At 38.4% G+C, this 18,720-nt stretch overlaps 2 protein-coding genes across 7 annotated transcripts; one reads left to right on the forward strand and one right to left on the reverse strand.

Moving 5' to 3' along the window:
• The first annotated feature begins 201 nt into the window (after nt 1-201).
• lamp2 (lysosomal-associated membrane protein 2) lies at nt 202-10,363 on the forward strand. 3 transcript variants are annotated; one of them, XM_084429635.1, is made up of 6 exons: nt 202-384; nt 2,275-2,837; nt 2,950-3,087; nt 4,316-4,370; nt 4,716-4,886; nt 9,058-10,363. In XM_084429635.1, exons 1-6 carry the CDS (start codon nt 339-341, stop codon nt 9,198-9,200), a joined length of 1,116 nt encoding a protein of 371 aa, XP_084285761.1. In that variant the 5' UTR covers nt 202-338; the 3' UTR covers nt 9,201-10,363. The 3 variants fall into 3 exon arrangements, with proteins under 3 accessions (XP_084285761.1, XP_084285762.1, XP_084285760.1); XM_084429636.1 differs by lacking the exon at nt 9,058-10,363 and adding an exon at nt 6,720-8,477; XM_084429634.1 differs by having other exon boundaries at nt 231-384; nt 8,612-10,363.
• Nucleotides 10,364-10,817: 454 nt separating this feature from the next.
• Nucleotides 10,818-17,401, reverse strand: atp1b4 (ATPase Na+/K+ transporting subunit beta 4). 4 transcript variants are annotated; one of them, XM_084429638.1, is made up of 9 exons: nt 17,005-17,099; nt 16,717-16,798; nt 15,881-16,103; nt 14,219-14,347; nt 13,156-13,272; nt 12,634-12,833; nt 12,356-12,412; nt 12,136-12,228; nt 10,818-12,053 (listed from the first exon to the last, which is right to left on the reverse strand). In XM_084429638.1, exons 2-9 carry the CDS (start codon nt 16,726-16,728, stop codon nt 11,892-11,894), a joined length of 993 nt encoding a protein of 330 aa, XP_084285764.1. In that variant the 5' UTR covers nt 16,729-16,798; nt 17,005-17,099; the 3' UTR covers nt 10,818-11,891. The 4 variants fall into 4 exon arrangements, with proteins under 4 accessions (XP_084285764.1, XP_084285763.1, XP_084285765.1 ...); XM_084429637.1 differs by lacking the exons at nt 16,717-16,798; nt 17,005-17,099 and adding an exon at nt 17,229-17,401; XM_084429639.1 differs by lacking the exon at nt 16,717-16,798 and having other exon boundaries at nt 17,005-17,218.
• Between the last annotated feature and the right edge of the window lie 1,319 nt (nt 17,402-18,720).

Genomic DNA, 18,720 nt, shown 5'->3' on the forward strand with positions numbered 1-18,720 from the left:
TTGTGTGATCAGGACATATTTTTCATGACATTAAAACCTTCACACAGAACAAAAACTTTTTTACTAGACCCATGCTCTGCGTATTAATTGGGCTCTGATACAGGAATAACACATTTCTGTGTCTGATTTATTAATTACACACAGGTTTGGCAAATCAGCAGTAATTCGTAAACTCGGCGTAAGGCACTAGCAGGAGGAGGAGAGCAGTCGTGTCATATGACTTATATGAGCGCAGGTTGAGGCTGATCTCACAGTCACAGCTGCTGCTAAACCGGGTCACACTCAGTCCGGGCGTCGTTCACTGTCTGGCTGCTCCGAGGAATCATCCACCCGTCGCAATGGCTGTCCGCGGTTATGTGACCTTGCTCTTTTTTCTGCTGAGTGGTACGTACGACTATTTTGTTGAGTACTTTATTTCAGACGGTGTCACGTTACAAAAGCAGATATTGAAGTTTATTTTTGAGAGGTGTCCGCAGGCCCACAGGAGCGCGAGAGCCTGTTAGCATTAGCATTAGCGTTAGCGTGAATTCTTACCTACGCCAGTAGAAGCGCGTTAGATAATCAGAAAGACTTTCAGCTTGTGGGATACAGGTTTTACAGTCTTTGCTTTGTTTTAAATGCATTCATACAAATCAAAGTGCTAAACAAATTACAAAAAAAATACGTTGATAGATACGCTGAGCATTACCAGCGAATTTAGAATAATAATTTTAAAAAACAGCTAAAATATGTTTTGGAAACGTTGAATATGTTGTGTAATTAGTCAAACTGTGAGCATTGAGCTATATAAACTCCTGGCCGTGTCTCTGTCAAGTCGCTGTATACATGGACCGCAATAATGGGCATCCTGGACTCAACATTTGAAGTTTTGATATCCAGTAATGGTGTCTAGGTTGGAAGTTCACTAGGTTTTCAGACACAGCCCGGTTAATTCAAGCTAGGTAGTAATAAAGCCAGTAAATCATGTGCAGTTATATTATCTAAAGTGTGTTAAATATGGTCAGATTAAATGAAATGCATTATGACCGAGATCATTTGTGTTGAGAAGACTGGCGTGTTTAAATATTTATAAATGCTAACTTTAACCGCAATGATTTTGCAACTTTCATTTTAAAGACTTAAATAAAAATGACTTTGATTGTTCAGCTGAAATTGAAGGAAATAACGCCATAGATTTCTCTCACTTGAGTCATTTAACTTCACAAGCATGTGACCCTAAAGTGCTTATTCGGTGTATTTCTCTGCCACACTCGGTCATAATCATGTGATGGGTTTGTGTATGATGCACCAGAGACTCCCTTTGCTGAAAGCACCAGGTTAATGATTTAATCAAACTATGGGATGGGACAGTCACCCAGTGCCCATGATCTTAAAGCTGGAATGGGTTACACAACTTTTAAAATTTGAGCACATTTTAAAACACTAGGCATCATGTACTTGCCAGATTTGTAAATGGTTAGAGACAAACTGGGCATCAAACGGTATGCCAAAAGAGTAATTATGTCACTGACAAAACACAGTTATTCTGAAGTGCGCATTTGATGGACACTTTGCCATCCACGAGAGAGGATTTATGAATGGAAGTGAGGCAACGCAGATGTAGTACCTCTAAACTTCATTCATACTACACTACCAATATATACTATATAGAGCATACTTTTTTTTTTTCTTTTTTTTTTTAACTGTTGCAAAGTAAATTCAAATGTTTTCGGATGCAACATCTTTTAAAATCAGCTCAAAATATCAAACATGTCTGATATGATTTACGTAAAATCATAGTTTGAAGCTACAAAATCTGTCCCCATCTTGCACTGTGTTTTTTTTTTTTTTTTTTTTTTTTTTTTTTTTTTTTGAATCTGAACTCTTGACTGCCCAAAACCTGGTAAAAAGAGGTTTTGTGTATTTCAGCCATAAGTCAGTTGTCCTAGACAACAGCAGATAAAATTCAATCTTTTGGAGAGTTTGCTGTCAGGAAGTCAGGAAAGCGTCTGGAATGTGCTTGGTTTGCAGTTTTTATTTCCTTATGCATGGAGGTGGTTGAAAGACTTTGGTGTGCTTAAATTCTTTCACTTTGTGAAAAATAATTAACCAAGTAACTGTCGTGTATTTTATGGCATTTATTATACAATAACTTCAATATTGTTTTTGTTTTTTGGAAAGTTACAAGGGCAGGTTTGTGCATTCCCAGTGTCACATGGGGGAAACCCCACAATGATGTAAGGCATGTGGAAATGAGTGCATTCATCTATAATATTCTGCTTTCACCCTCCACAGGTATTGTGCATGCTGATGATCTGGTGACATCACCGCTACCTGCAGCAGCAGAGTCCAGTACAAGCAAACTCCCAGGATTGTCGACTACTACAGCTTCTCCAACCACCTCCGCACACTTAGTTACCACTCATGTCGGTGTGACTTCAACTTCCACACAGCAGCAGATGAATAATTCTCCAACTTCCACACAACCCAAGATGACTAATGCCACCACCGCACCTCCAACTACCACACCACACAAGACGACTAATACCACCACCGCACCTCCAACTACCACACCACACAAGACGACTAATGCCACAACAGGACCTCCAACTACCACACCACACAAGACGACTAATGCCACCACAGAACCTCCAACAACCATGCATCACAACACAACGAATTCTACCACTCAAGCGCCAACTACCGCACACACAAATGCTACAACAGCCCCGACTCCTCCCCCGACCACTCCTCCTGTCCCCAACCCAACTGTTGGAAACTACAGCGTCAAGTCTGACAACGTCTCAGACTGTCTTTTGGCAAAGATGGGACTTCAGTTCAGCTTCAAAATAAATGGGGTATGTATGAAACGATCTATATAGTGGACTGCAGATTTTTGTTGTCTTTTGCTGCAAATTTGTTGTAAAACTCTCACGCCACTGCTAGTCTTATTTTATTCTTGCTGTTTAGAATGTCAGCGTTCAGACTCTTAATCTTGACCCAAGTCCTAATGTAACGGAAGCAAGTGGAACCTGTGGAACTGGTGGAAATGACTCTTCCCTTGTACTGAAGTCAAAGGAAATGACTGTTCATTTTGTCTTCACAAACGTAAGTCTTTAAAGAAGCGAGTCAAATATATTGTCAAAAGTGAGGTAAATGTTCTGGGTTGGGTTGTTGTTGTCTTCTGACTAATGAACACTCATGGCAGTTCTTAAAGTCCCCCTGCAGTCAATTTTATCCCTAAACTCATCTTTGATTTTAAAAAAAAAAAAAGGCTTAAATGTAACTCTACACCTTGTTACATTTTAGTATATGCAGAACCATGAAAATGCAAGTTAGTCCCCGCCTCCACTCAATCACACCAACTTGGACTACCTGATCCACTCGCTCAACTGTAGTAAATGCAAGTGGAAATATTGGTTTAATTCAGCCATATATGTTTGAACCAGAAACTGATTGAGGAGGAAGATCGAATTATACAGGCTTGTCTAAAAGTTGATGTATCAGAATGGTAGTGCGTTTTATAAATCGCTCTCTACAGCGTCAGACACATAACAGTAATTGATATGATTAGCCTTTTGCTTGACTACGTTATTAAACCGCCAATATTGCAAACCATGTTCCCGTTTATCTTCTCGGGAGTTAGACAGCTGCCGCCTTAAAATCGGCATCCTTAATGCTTTAAACATCATAGAAAGTCAGTGGAAAAAGACTTAATTCATAACATCGTAACATGCATCATGTACATAATCCATATCTCTGTCTCTTTTGCTCAATGTGTTAAAATGCCCACAGAGCATAAGAATAATAGATATTAGCTACACCCTGTCTAATAAGGCAGTCCAGACTAACATGATGCCCTTGTGCCAGAATCAATTATCACTGAAGCATATTTTGATTGACTCATCTGAAAGTCTAAAAGAGTTCAATCTATGCTAAAATTTGAAACCTATTTTAATCTCTTATTTTTCTTTCTCTCCATGAATATAGCCGGGTAGCTGGCATGGCATTAAACTATAAACAAACATAAAAATAATAGGAAAAGCCCTTCCCTGCATGTTGACATTCCGCAATGATGTTGACTGAACACATCATGGTTTGTCTTAAAGTATTTTAAAAACACCACATAGGCTTATAAACATGAACTTGATTTTCACCACGGGGGGTCTAAAAGTATTGTACACTGTGGCGATTTCTTATGAATTTGTACAATTACATTTTTGGATTGGGCTGGTCCTTCATGCAAAATCTTAAGTTTTCATACAAATTAATACTAAATTGCCAATTCAACATGTTACATCCACATGATATCAGGTTACTATATTTGTTTTTACAGGTTTCACAGAAGTTTCGTCTACATGCTTTGACACTCTCTGTTGATCTTGGAAATGGTAAGATTTTTAATGTGAAAACTGTAGCCAATAAATGGGCAAAAAATTAATGCATCTCCTAAAATAAGTTGTTTTAATGTTACAAGTGAATTTAGGCATCACTATAATGTACAGTGTTAGAAATGGATATTTGCTGAAGATTACATTTAACAGTATTGAATTGGTGATTATGCTCAAATGTGTACACTAACTTCCACTGTCTTGACAATGAAATGGCCAATATCGACCGATACAGAAATTCTCTATCAGCCTCAAGCAATATGATGCCAATATATTGTGCGTCTTTAAAGGTGCTGCATTTCTTATGTTAATCATATTCTGTCCTCTGATTTGTGACCTCAACAGGGAGCTTTTTCAATGATTCCAATTATAATCTCTCTCTGTGGGAGGCGTCTTTTGGGAGCTCATACATGTGCAGGAAAGAGCAGAGTTACAACATCTCCGACAAGCTTACCGTCAACACGTTCGAGCTACAAGTGCAGCCCTTCGGAGTCCAGAAGAACACGTTTGGCACAGGTATGTATTTGTGTGCGTTTGTGCTTCTAATGAATGAAGCTGAGCTGATTGCCTCATCGGAGGTAATTCTACAGCATGTATATAATGCATAACTGGGCTGTGTCCTTTAGTGCTGTGACTTATCAGATACTTTTCTACTCCCACTACGGCTCACTCTCAGTTTCAATGCGCATTGCTTTTCAGAGTGGTTTGTGACCACCGCAAAACCAAAGCAGTTCTGTGTCAATCTTTCACTTGTTAGTGTGAATTTTGAAATGCAGGCACTGCAATCTGATAAACCCATTGGGTCTCATTCACTAATAATTGTGGATTATTTCTTTGTACGCACTGGAGAACTTCTCACGAAAAATCTCCACCTAATTCGTAACCCGTTTGTACGCACATGAATCTGTTCTTTACATCATTCTGATGTGTGTGAATTGAGTATTCTAAATGAGCAGGTGCGTGCACAAGGTTAGTCATTTGCATAAAACGTGCCCAAGCCATCTCCATATAAGGGTTTTCCATTCACCCTTTCCTTATAGCCTTTCATCACTTGTCAAACTTGACGCTTTTTGCAGACGCGTTCTCGCCCGATCCTTGAGCAATGCAAAGTGTGCCATTCTTGCTAGTTCTCGCAAACACCTTTTTATACAGACCTCTCATTAGCCAGCTGTAAACGTGTGTGTATATCTGCGTTATTCAGAGAAACCTTGCAGCTTTTCTTACTCTTTAACTGTATATGATGGAATTGGATTATATGGATGACTTCAATATAATTAGTAATTTTAGGATGAATTATAACTTAATACGATTATAGGGCCGTATAGAGTAAGTGATTTTTGCGTATGTGTGGTTTCAGTTGTTCCAATATCTTTTTTCCGTAAATCTAAAATAAATCTTTTGGTAAAACGTGATTTGTTCTTAAAATCGTTCGCATGTATGTTTCACACAAATTTATGCGTACGCATGCTTTGTGAATGAGACCCATTGTTTCTGTGATCATATCAGAATGGTTGTGACTAGCTACACCAAGATAACTGATAGTAAGAAGGATGTAAATGCAAAATTTACTTGACTTAAACACAAAAAGATGAATGACAGAGCTCTGAAATTTCTTGCAAAATCAATCCTGATAGATCTGAATAGAAGTTAATTTTGTATGCTTACTGTGAGGAAAGGATGTTTTAAGTGTCTCACCAAGGCTGCAATTATTTGATCAAATACAGTAAAAACCACAATATTGTGTATTACAAATTAAAAACGTATCCTTTTTAAAATGTAGTTTATTCCTGTGATGGCAAAGCTGAATTTTCAGCAGTCATAATTTGTCTTCAGTGTCACATTATCCTTCAGAAGTAATTATAATATACTGATTTGCTGCTCAAACACACACTTTAAAGGTGGGGTATGTGATTTTTCTCTTTTTTTTTTTTCTTTTTTTTTTTTTTTTTTTTTATATAAATCACTTGCAATCCTATTCCTAACCCACTTACAGCCACTGAGTTAGAAGCACTGAAATGAAAATTGAGCAATTTAATCATCTGTGGAACGGGCAGGACTCGAAAAACTCAAGCCAATCATTTCCAAGACCACCATTTGAGTTGTGTATTTTCAAAATCTGCCAGCCGTTTTGCAAATCACATACCCCACCTTTAAAATATGTATTTATTTTTCCCTCTCTAATAACGCATGCTTAATTGTACAGCTTATATATGAGGTCTCAAAGAAATGGCCCAGTATTACCAGATCAAGTGTCTGTGATTTGTCTGAAGTGTTGAGAATATCTGCTGTGGTATTAATGAGAAGACGGCAGCTTCATCTTGTGTTCATTCATGTTCTCTCTGTCTGCAGCCCATGAATGTTCAATGGATGACACCAGCCTCTTAATCCCAATCATTGTTGGTGCCGCTCTGGCTGGTTTGATTTTCATTGTTGTGATTGCATACGTGATTGGTCGACGAAGGACCTATGTTGGATATCAGACATTGTAATGCAACGAAATCAAAGAATCAAATCCTGAGTGTTTTAAGGGATGCACAATCTGTTCCTGGACCATTGTAAATATTGTGGGTTTTTGTGCAATCTCAATTGGCAACTGACTCGGGGCCACAGGAGTCAAAAAACATTTGTCCTCATCATAATCCACTGGCCCTTAAACTGCAACACATTAAAATCTGAAGATACAGTGGCACTCCAGGACCAGAGCTCCCTATTGTGAATTAATTTTGTGCCCCCACCCTAAGTAAGAAGGAAGTGCATGGTCTTGTGTTTCTCTATTCTATCTCTTAAAGTGCAAATTAATGCTAAGTTATAATACCATGCTATTCAAAATATGCGTATGCAAGAACAACATAGTATTGTTTAAAGTTCAATTTAAAGTTCCATTGCTCCATATCAGACCCTGCACTTGCTTCACTTAGACATTCCGTTAATTTGGTCAGTTTAGCTCTTATTTTGTGCCCATCGTTACTGTATCCACAGCTTTAAACTGAAACAGTGTTTTATCCACCTGTCTTGTAGCATTTTGGTTAAATATTAAAAGTACTTCCAGAAACAGGTTGTTACTGTGCACTATAGTGTCTGGACAACTGACTTTTATTGAGATCATGTGCTTTTGGAATGTGTTGGTCATCTTGTATTTCGAGCGGCTGTGAGGGAGATTGCCACACTGAGGAAACATCTAAACATGCTGGATGGCCTTTTCAAACAACTGAAATTCTAGAACAGAAAAGCAAAAGCTTGAATGTTTAAACTTCATGACAAGCATTTTAAAAACACAAACCATTGTAATAAAGTAGGCCTGGTGTTTTTTTGCATATAAATGCTCTGACTAAATAGTTATTGGTAATGTGTTGTTTTTTTGGGGGGGGGATTTAAAAAGGGAAGATGAGTTCTAAATTAAATGTTTTGTCAGCTTCTCTTTTACCATAATTTTGAATTATTTACAGCTACTATAGCCTAAAAGACACATGCTGCTCTTTGCTAATACTACTGTGAATTGTATTTGCTGCAAGGTACAGTTTTTGCACCTGCTTGAACCCTCTTTGGTAGATGCTGTGCCCCCCCCCCCCCCCCCCCCCCCCCTCATTTGACATGACTTGTTTTGGAGTTGCTGAGCCTTTTCAGAAGAAGTTATTTGCTTTCTCTTATGTCTTTATTCTTTTATCATTTATCACATATAATGGCTCTCTAGGTTTTTTTTTTCCTTTCAGTTGTGGTGAATTCTTCTACTGTTTATGCACCTTTCTAATTTAGTCTATGCAGCACCCACACAGAATCTTGTGTAAATGTTTTTCACAATAGCCAGGATAAATTAAACCTTCAAAACTGGTTACTGGTAATTTTGTGCCTTGCTTGATGATTACTTTTGCTTGCCATCCAATCACTTATCAATAACTTTTTTCTTTTTTTTTAATAAAATGAATCTGTCTTTTTTTCTGAGCATACTTTTGTGACTGTTCTGCCAGCAAACTTGTAAAAAGGGATCCCTTATCTGACTGCCCTAAAATTGTTTCGTGAGGTTTTGTTTTGCAATGGAAATGGAAATGGCTGTTTTAATCGGCTTTTAGCTGCAATAAATGGAGAAAGACAACTGTGTATACATTAAAACCGGTGTGGGCCATCTTTTCAACCTTTAACACAAACATCATGCAAATGTCAAAGAATTTGATTCAATTGCACTTTTTAAAACATAATGGCTATATGTTTGTTTTTTTTCCCTTACTCGTTCTCTTTATTTTCAGCTGAGGATTGCGAAGCCGATGAGCCTGATAACTTCATTATCCCTATAGCGGTGGGAGTTGCCCTGGCTGTCCTCGTTGTTATTGTCTTACTGGCCTATCTGATTGGAAGAAAGAGAAGTCAAACCTCTGGCTATGAGCAATTTGATGCATAACAATAATCAAAGAATGTCAATTGTCCATGCAAGTGCTGACAAATCTTGCAGAAATTCAGGAATCAGTTTCAGTATTTTTGTGCACATGAAAATTATTTTGAAATGAGTCGTATTATATGAACTTGTATTTTCTTGCCAATACACTTTATAACATGATGTGGTGTTTTATGAGGTAGGCCTGAATGGCACATAACACCTATTCTGCATCGGTCTGACTGAATTGTTATTTCTGTTCTGAATAAAATCAGCAGTGTTGTCACTCACCACCCCTTTCTCTCTCCCCTTTTCTCCCAGCGGAGGAATGCTTTCTGGATTCTGATTTGAGTTTTCTCGTGCCCATTGCTGTGGGTGTGGCTCTCAGCTTCCTAATCATCCTAGTGCTTATCTCTTACCTGATTGGCCGGCGGAAGAGTCGCACTGGTTACCAGTCTGTATAACTCAAAGCTGCTGCCATCTTACCTCTAACCCCGGCTTGTCCTTTGCCACTTATATTTGCTCCTCCTCCTTTCTCTTCTGGTCCTGTTGGCTTCCTCTTTTTTCCCTGCAAACTACTCGACCCTCCTCACTTGCCGGTGCTAACTGCTGATGACACCACAGTTTCTAACATGTCTGATTGCTCTAATCATTTAATTTCCTGTGTACGATTTAAACTTTTTATGAATGATGTGGTATATTTCTGCTTAATCACACTCGAAGCAATGTCAACTGGCATGATTCATTTGTTTAGTGTAAGCACAGGCTGTCTAAATAACCTGGCATTGTGCTGTATGTTAAATGCATGAAGAAGAAAAAAAGATGATTTCCCCTGTTCATGGGAGTTTTGATGCATTTTCTTGCTCTAAGGATGCTCAGTTCTGGTTGCTGTGACTTAAATTCATGTGAACTATTACTATAATTTTAGAATTAGGAATCCTTTGTTTATTAACCATTGAATGTAAATGCTCAATTAGTTATGTAATTGTAATCTTGCAGGGGTTTTTTTTGTTTGTTTGTGGACGAAATTAGGGGTGAAATGTATACTGGCACATTTTCTTAATTAGCAGAGCTAATAAGTCACACTCTTGCACTTAGCACATTGTATTATAAAGGGACACTTTTTTTTTTGTGACATTTACCAGCATTTTAAAGAGGATTATGTTGATTTATGCTTTTGTTGATTCATTAGGTCCCTCTCAGGGAATGTTGGAAGTGATAAAATAGGCTTGTTAGTACATGGGGTTTGTGAATTCAGTTGGTCATTTCTCTGGACGCACGCATACAATGTACAAAATACACTGTTTCTAAGACCAAAGCTACCGTTCCCAGTGCATCTTCAGTCTAATTCCTGCTCAGAATAGTGAAAATATTAATGTGTCCAGACCATTTCATGGATATACTTTTTTTTTTTTCCTGCCCAAAGGGTTTAGCTGTTAAAACAAACACAATTAAACACAGAATGTCATTGTACTATAACGTGCCTTTTAGTTGCTTTTTTTTATTTTTTATTTTTTTTGTTTTTGTTTTTTCTATTGGACCTGTATCTGTCAAGTTAAGAATGTTGGTTTAAGTTTCAGAGTGGAAAAAAAATTCAATAAAATAGCTTTTTTGTTTTTGTACAGTATTTTCTTCCTCTCTGTTTGTTCCCTTTCTTGCTCTCTGACTTAAAGAAACCAACATTACTCAAAGTTAGACCTGATGTTAAACAACTGTAGTTTTGCATGGTTCACATGACTTTTACAGTCATAATCTTCAAGCTTCCCCTGATGGACTTCGATCAGCAGTGTTGCTATAAAAGTTACTGATGTCATAAATGATTCTCTTAGTGTAATAGAAGAAGCGTCTCACTTTGACCTGCATATTACAGTAAGAACTGCTTATGAGATGCACATGACCGCATGGAAGATTGTGTAGTGCTGATGTTTTTGTTTGTATGATTTATGGGTTTAACATTTTGTCATTATCCTACAAAAAGGATCATCACATGCAATTCATCATAAGACACATTGTTTGCAAAACACATCACGACTGATGTTACTTTAAAGAGAATGGAAAACTGAGCAGAAAGGTTTGATTCCGGTTAATTCTCATCCATCTTTATTGTTTATGCTAGAACATGAGTGCGTTTAAAAACATGAGCTGGAAAATCTTTGTCAGCCAGTGGATATTTCATTGTATTTGCTGAATAACAAAGATGTGCAATTACCAATTTCCATCTCACTATTACACTGCTTTTACCATGTCAATATATTCAAATACAATTAATAAATAATACTGTTGAAATCCTTCTTACAGGTAACTGAGCAGATATTTTCACTCAGATGAATTATGTGAAATACTCTTTCGTTTTTAAGAAGTGTTGGTTGCATGCTCGATAAAAGAAAGATCAACTTGTATTTAATTATGAAGCTCTGAAAATGATAAAATGGGATTTCAGTAAAATACATTTGCCTCTGGAATCAAAATTTAGTATCCAAAAAAAAAAAAAAATTTAGTCCAAAAATGTACAATCAGTTTTTAATTCTAAACCACATCTGATTTTTATTCCATTAAATGAGCAAGTAAAAAGATAATGTTAAGTCATTTTCGGCCTTTTTTTTTTTTCGTCCAGAGGGGGAATATAATGGAGACGGTGACTTAACGGAGAAAAACATTTAAAAAAAATAAAAGAAATTTTGTTTTAATGTGTTATATACACATCTGAATTACCAAAATAACAATATAAGTTTTAATACATGTTAATTCTATAATCTACGCAGATCTAGAGATTTGTTTTGCCTACGTCTCACTGTAGACTGTTCGTTTGAGTGATTATGCCTCAGTAGCTATAATGGTGACCTACGGATTTGGACATATTTTCATATTTTTATTTTATCCAATAACGAAACAAAGGCAGGTGTGAGTCTCTAGTGGCTGGGTACTGAATGTGTTACGTTACTGAATGTGATCTATAAATCTCAGTCTTTGCTTACTGGGAAAAACCCTTGTTTGAAAAAGTAGTGAAGTAACACAGCTCTGACACGAATAGCACAGTGGCTGCCGGAGGCATAATCAGAGGGCTAATGGGTAAAGACAGCACCCAGTGTGCTATTTCATTCATTATAACATACTCTGAGAATTTTCATTTCAATTTCTCTACGTCTACTGCGATCCTACGCCCCCACTTGTAAAGTGAAAGACACGCTACCCAGGAAACGGTCGGTTGCTGAATCGTTGATGATGCCTTTGCCGTTTAGTTTGCATTGAACGTGTAGTTGGGTCTCGGACTGGACTCCAGAAAAGCGCACAGCCACCAATGGGGAAGAGTAGTTTACCTGTTTGAAGAAACGGTGAAAAAAAACTATGAAATGCTATTGAATTTTCAGGGATTCTGAGATGTGAAATAGGATCACTTACATGTCTCAGTTTCCCATAATAGGGATAGTACCGCAAGTTGAAGACATTGCTTGGAAAGAACTCGACATCGCCGAGGACTTCAGTTGACCCTTTCTGGAAAATCAATGGAGAAGAACAAAAATTGTCACTGTTTAATGACATACTGCAAAGAAATTGGGTTATGTAATGTATTAAATAGTTATTGTATAATTATGATTATGATTATGCTAGTCATTATTACCTTTACTCCACATGTAATGTTTACTGGGGTGCCTTGACCAGGCAGATACCCGAGAATCTGTCAGAAAAGAGTAAAGCGTTTTACATACCACTCAACTAGCTATTGAGACTGGACTAATTACAAAATAAACTGCAGGATGTGTTCATTTAGTCATCGCTTATATTAACCACAAGATGGCACTAGAGCTTCAGAGCTTTATTTATTCTGTTTTTTGGGGGGCTTTGTTCTGCCACCAAAATAATTTTTGTATAGTATGTTCCACACTATTATAATCTCACCCGATTCATTTTGACGATGATGCAAGGTTTTCCCTTAGAGTATCCGAAATCTTTGTCATGCGTGCCGGAGCATTCGCCCAGCATGGACCTCTTAAACTGACATGCCTTGCGCTCAGCACTCTCCTCTAAGTCGTCCTGCATGAAATACGTATTTCCTTCACATGGAATGTTCCGCCTCTCCTGCACTTTATCATCATAGGCTGGACGTGGCCATGGCGGGAAACCGTGATAAAAGACATGGAAGAGAAAAATAGAGAGAGAGAGAACATAAATTAAGCAAACAATGGCTGAGGCCCAGCCTGGCCTCTACAACTTACAGGCCAGCACAAAAAGTGGGGCCCTGGCAGCACTGAACAGTTACACTGAGTGAATAAAAGGGTTTCCCTCCTTGTCAGTATTTCTATAGACAGCAGGACATGTTAAACAGCGTGCTGGGGCGATTTGAATCTGTGCCCGCTGAACAGAAAACGTAACTTCCCTATTAAATTAGTTGTTCAACTAGTTCTCTCATGCAAGACTTACGTTTCAGATGGGCTTCCAGTGCTTTCGCATACTTCTTCCACGATTTTTGGTCAGAGGCGTTGAAAGCAATGTCAAACCCATGAGCAACATGTTCTACGTGAGGTGACATTGTCAAACCTGCCAGGAGACAGAGAAGATTGTATTAGAATTTCGTTTATGTACTTATATAATAATACAGTTTAGAATAATAAAATAATGATTGAAATAATGAATAATGATTTTTATTTTAAATTTAAGTGCAATTTTAAATCATCCATCCATCTATTCTCCAAATTTAAATTATATACATATTAAATCATTTCTATTAAAAATAAATAAAATAAAAAGTTAGTTTAGTTGTAATAATCCAGTGAGATTTTTGTATGCACAAGGAGTCTGACAACAACTGGTATGATCTGATCTGATCTCACCATCATCGAGTCCGTCTGTGATTACATGAAGAAACAGAAAAAACTGAGACAGACTAAATCCAGAAGAACTGCGGGAACGTCTCCAAGATGCTTGAAGAAACCGACCTGCAAAGCTACATGAAAAACTATGTTCAAGTGTACCTGGACAAAAGCCGTTTTAAACGCAAAGGGTGGTCACACCAAATATTGATTTGATTTAGTTATAGAAGTTAATTGATAAATAAAATCTATTTATTATATTATTTTTGAAAGCATCGTCAATTTACAGCATTGACAGCAAGTGCCTGAAACTTTTCATAGTACTGTAGCTTTGACTTCAAGCGTCTTGGAGACATTGCCGCAGTTCTTCTGGATTTAGTCTGTCTCAGTTTCTTCATGTAATCACAGACAGACTCATGATGGTGAGATCAGATCATACCGGCTGTTGTCAGACTCTTTGTGCATACAAAATCTCACTGGATTATTAAAATGAATGGCAAAAGAAATGTTTGTAAATGTAAACTGATATTTCCTACTGATATACTACAGCAAAATATATAAATAACAGGCTTAAAGCCATTTTTTGGGTGAAAATATTAACGTGCCTAAGACTTTTGCACAGTACTGTACATACTTTTTGAAAGTTCAAAAAGTAAAATCCTGATTTTTCCAACCTGGTGGCATCACCCTGTCATTGTAGGTGGGAGCATATGGACTAATCGACCACATCAGGCAGCACATACAACCAGCAAACATGGCCGCGAGGAAAATGTATAATGCTGAGTAGAAGAGCAGAATAAGGCCTGAAAAAAGAGATGAATAAAGCAAGATTTCATTGAGGAAACCCCTTGTATGTATTTATTAAAATAACTGATTCACATATCGAGGAATTGCATAAATAGAATGTGAGATCAGGTAAACACATTTTGTCATAAAATAATTCATTTTAATCAAGTGACCATTCCAATACGTTAAACTTTTTCATTTGTTGGTAATTCTTTTTCCATAACATTTCCGTTATGGAAGAGTTCAAGACACTAAAGTCAATGAAACTTTGAGAGTAAAAAAAAAAAAAAAAACGAGGCCCACCCATTGTCCTTTAATTTTCAATTAAGACTCCATTAACAGCTGATCGAATGGGACGGGTCGTCAAACGGGGAGGCTTTTGCTGCGCAGACAATTTTGCAGGGACTAGCTGCAGCCCCCAGCCACAAAGGCCTTTCTGTTTGAGCCCAGTGAAAATTCTCCCAGCTGTCCTTTCACTCAGGAACACAGTGAACCTCCGGTTGCCATCATAGTGACGGTCTTTTGCAGCCATACAGAGCCACAGCCAGCTCCAAGGAGCCCGATCACCCCATTCTGGCATTGTGAGGCCTCTGCACTCTCCTTTCATGGGACACGCATCACAGCACTCCAGCAGCCCCTCCCCTGCTCTAAGGAAGACTGCGGCTGTTTATTTAATCCACCTCAAACACATTCTCCATCATACCATGCCCATCTAAAGCGTGGAGATGTTGAATTACATCCACACTCAATACAAGGACATTGGTGCATTGACATTTTCTTCTGCCATCCCCAGGACACCCCCATACTGCTGTTTAAAGTACTCGTCCCAATGGGAATTTGCTGTGTTGCTCAGCAACCGGACGTTTAGCTGCAGCGATTGGCCGCTCCGTCATCATCGGACTTCTTCAGGAAATGCTCACTGCCAAAAAAGTTCTGAGCTCGGACCCACACAAAAAACGCTACATGTTAAATTGCGCTGTAGATTTGAGAGCGTGTTGGAGGAGATCTGGAGGTCAAGGGGGCTTTGGGAAAGAGGGAGAGGAAAGCACGGTAGGGGTAAATGGAATGTGATCCCGGGCCAGCAAAGGGACTGTGACATTCGCTCTCCCACTGAGGACCATTCCCCAGGCAGTCTGTTTTTGTCAAGATGTCTCTAAGCTATTCTGTGCACCTAAGTAAACAGTAAGCTTGGACATGCACACACACATGCACCCTCAGTGACAGCGTGCACACACACACACACACACACGCACACACACTTTCTGTCTGAGCGAGCAGAAGCACAATTCATCCCCCCTTCATCCCCACAACTCATTCCCACTACAAATAACTCCACTAAACATGGAAAATAATGAGCAAAAACAATAAGCAATGGTCTCACTTGCCTTTGCTTCTACGGCCAGACAGAACTTCACTAATTGAAGACTTTGTTTACAGTCCAAGTACAATTTAGATGCACTCCCTCACACACAGACAAATACCCTCTGTTTTGCCATTAAAACAGGTATCTCATTGTGCACATTCAAATATAATTTTGTCTCGTTACTCACTCCAGCTCTTCCCCGAGCGGCCCATAAACTCCTTCGTTTCGGCGTTCCACAGGTAAGTCTTTAGGTCGTCGATTTTCTCATGCAGCGTCCTCTTGGGCTTTGGCTTGGGCTTCCATTTCTCAAAGTTAAGGTCATCCTGCTCCAGAGGCTGATGTTCTACCAGTCCTTCCTGTTCCACTTCCATGGCCTCAGCTAGTTCGTGTTTATGAAGTGATCCTGCACGCTAAATATAACATGGAAAGTTGAAAAACAGTATTCACAAATAAGTTTCTGAATCAGATCCCTGCAACAGGCATTAAACGTAAAAACTCACTTTAATGTGGATAATATTGTCTGATGCTCTTAAAAAAAGGCCAGGAGACAAATATGTATCTTCAAAACAGTTAAAAGCAAGTGTAGGATCTCATTCAGTGTGAATGAAAGAAGTTTCAGAATCCCATTGATCTATGAGAGGCAGAAGAGGACCCACACACTCGCTGACCCATGTTGGGAGATCTAACCTCTCACAGCTGCACAAGATCGGCAGGGTCACTCTTCAGCCAGATGTTACACACTCGTTCTCAATATCAGGACACACATAAAATACACTTTAAAAACGGGTGAAAAATACTTTCGCAGCATTTATTAATATAGGTTCATGTTAATTTCTGCATTGAGAAAAATTTCAATATCATTGCATTGTGAACGAACATGAAATAAAGATTTTTAATATAATTGAATCAAACTGCCTACATTAGATTACATCAATAATAGTCCTTTTTTAACAGTTCAGGTGTAAACAGCTCCTTAAAGGGATAGTTCACCCAAAAATGAAAATTCTGTCATCATTTACTTACCTCAACTTCCATAGTATTTTTTTTTATGGAAGTCAGTGGGGTCCATCAACTGTTTGGTTCCCGACATTCTTGAAAATATCTTCTTTTGTGTTCAGCAGAAGAAAGAAATTCATACAGGTTTGGAACAACTTGAGGGTGAGTAAATGATGACAGAATTTTAAAAAAGAAATTTGGTGAGCTATCCCTTTAAGGTACCAGAGGTATTTCAAATGCCTCTACTACAATATATCAAATAGTAATAGTAGGCTATAGGCTATTAATGATGAATAATTGCCAGTGTAAATTTACCAAAATAGTGATGAACAGGTGAAACGCTTTTGGTGACACTCCTTCTGTAGCCTACCAAAAGAAAACGACCTACAAAACCGCGTTATCTAGGTTCTATAATGTTTACTACTTTATACTGTAGTCTATAGAGCACTAAATCCAGCAAGATATGGTCATTGCAATGCCCTCATCCCTAATCAAAAGTAACCACATTACTCTGATGCATTGTGGTTATGGTCACTTGCCAGTTTTGAAACTTTGTCTTCCAGGAGCAGGTCCTCCGCCCCTCCCGCGGTAGAGTCGCGCTCCATGATCTCTCACTGAAGAATAAAGGTACTTGTTAAACCAATCACATATACGAGCGGTCCAAGCGATTTACTGAGAGATTTCAGTCCACGAATTAAATCTGCAGCCGTCCAAAGGAAGTCAAATAATTGCTCAATCTAATTTCTTCTTCTTCTTCTTCTTTTAAGTGAAGATAATATAATATTTCGATGTCTTCAGGAAAGAAAAGGGGGGGAAGGAAAACATTAATGCTCAAAGTGCCCCCCAAAATAACTTCTTGATGAAGGCACTGGTGTGATGTCTTCAAGTTCACTTTACGCTGGCTGAACAAACGTTAATTCTGGTCAAGAACTGGTCGTGAATTTCATTGAGTTTTCCCCTTACAACGGATGTCGGGTGTGGAGGAGCTTCTCGCTAGGAGTCGAGCATCATAGTGAATGGAGTTGAGCTGGACAGGGAAAGTGGGGGTGGGATACAAAGTGGAGTTTTTTGGCAGAAGCTTCGTTTGGTGTTGTGTGGAATTCTGCACACGCACACCGCATAGTCTCATTGTGTACTGAAACAAGCTCTATGCAAAGACCCACAGCTTTATAAGTTTCTGTTCTGTTCTGATCTGCATTTGCCGTTGTCAATCACTAAGTAGGCTACTGCATCAGCAACTAGTCTACATTAGAACAGTGAGGTTTAATATGCAGGACAGTTCACTAAACAATCCCCATTGACTCGTTGGGCTGTTAAACTGGAGAAAGATGAGCTATTCGCGCGCATTAAGGAGACAAACGCAAAATTGTGAAATATGGGTCCGCTTTGGTCTGTGTTGGCGTCAAAAGCGTAATAAATTCAGAAAGTTGTCATCAAGCTTAATATTTGTACACAGATCACGTTGCGCTCCCTAAACCCGCTGATTTTTTTAAACCTCAAAAGAACTCGCGTCATGGAAAATTCGGTCTTGTCTGGTTCTTTCTGCTTCTTTGGTGGAGAGCAGGTCATTCAAAGAAAGACCATCAAGGACTGAAACGAGCAAATGCAGTCATTTACATTGTGACAAAACTAAGCTGGAAGAACAGAGATTATAGGCTATATTAATGTCGCCGCGTTTTATTTCATTACAGAAACAAGCAGGCCTAGTGCTTGCTTGCTTGTGTAAAAAATGAAGTGTGATCGAAGCATATACTTCCATTCAATTCCATTTACTTAAATACTTCTATTGGCCTATGTATTTTACGTTACTCGGGTAGTAGGCTATACATAACAAGTAGGCTAAATAGGCAAAAATAAGCAAGCACCACGAAACTGAAATCACTTAAATATGGCGCAGTGTTTAATTCCACACGTTTTGAACTCTGCATCACCTCAGTAGACTATAATTTTATTCATGCGAGTGTGTGTGTGTGAGATACAGCTATTAATATGATATGAACAATTTGTAGGCCTATGGCAAGCGGCACGAGT

The sequence above is a fragment of the Rutilus rutilus genome (assembly GCF_951802725.1).
Source record: "Rutilus rutilus genome assembly, chromosome: 14".
Taxonomy (NCBI): domain Eukaryota; kingdom Metazoa; phylum Chordata; class Actinopteri; order Cypriniformes; family Leuciscidae; genus Rutilus; species Rutilus rutilus.

What these genes read in the sequence shown, in the direction of transcription:
- lamp2 (XM_084429634.1), top strand. Translation starts at nt 339, where the DNA reads ATGGCTGTCCGCGGTTATGTGACCTTGCTCTTTTTTCTGCTGAGTG. An exon ending in TCAGCTTCAAAATAAATGGG is followed by an intron (nt 2,838 to 2,949) that starts GTATGTATGAAA and finishes CTTGCTGTTTAG; the next exon opens with AATGTCAGCGTTCAGACTCT. An exon ending in CTCTGTTGATCTTGGAAATG is followed by an intron (nt 4,371 to 4,715) that starts GTAAGATTTTTA and finishes TGACCTCAACAG; the next exon opens with GGAGCTTTTTCAATGATTCC.
- atp1b4 (XM_084429637.1), bottom strand. Translation starts at nt 17,294, where the DNA reads ATGGAGCGCGACTCTACCGCGGGAGGGGCGGAGGACCTGCTCCTGGAA. An exon ending in ACTGGAAGCCCATCTGAAAC is followed by an intron (nt 12,834 to 13,155) that starts GTAAGTCTTGCA and finishes GGCCACGTCCAG; the next exon opens with CCTATGATGATAAAGTGCAG. An exon ending in ATTATGGGAAACTGAGACAT is followed by an intron (nt 12,054 to 12,135) that starts GTAAGTGATCCT and finishes TTCTTCAAACAG; the next exon opens with GTAAACTACTCTTCCCCATT.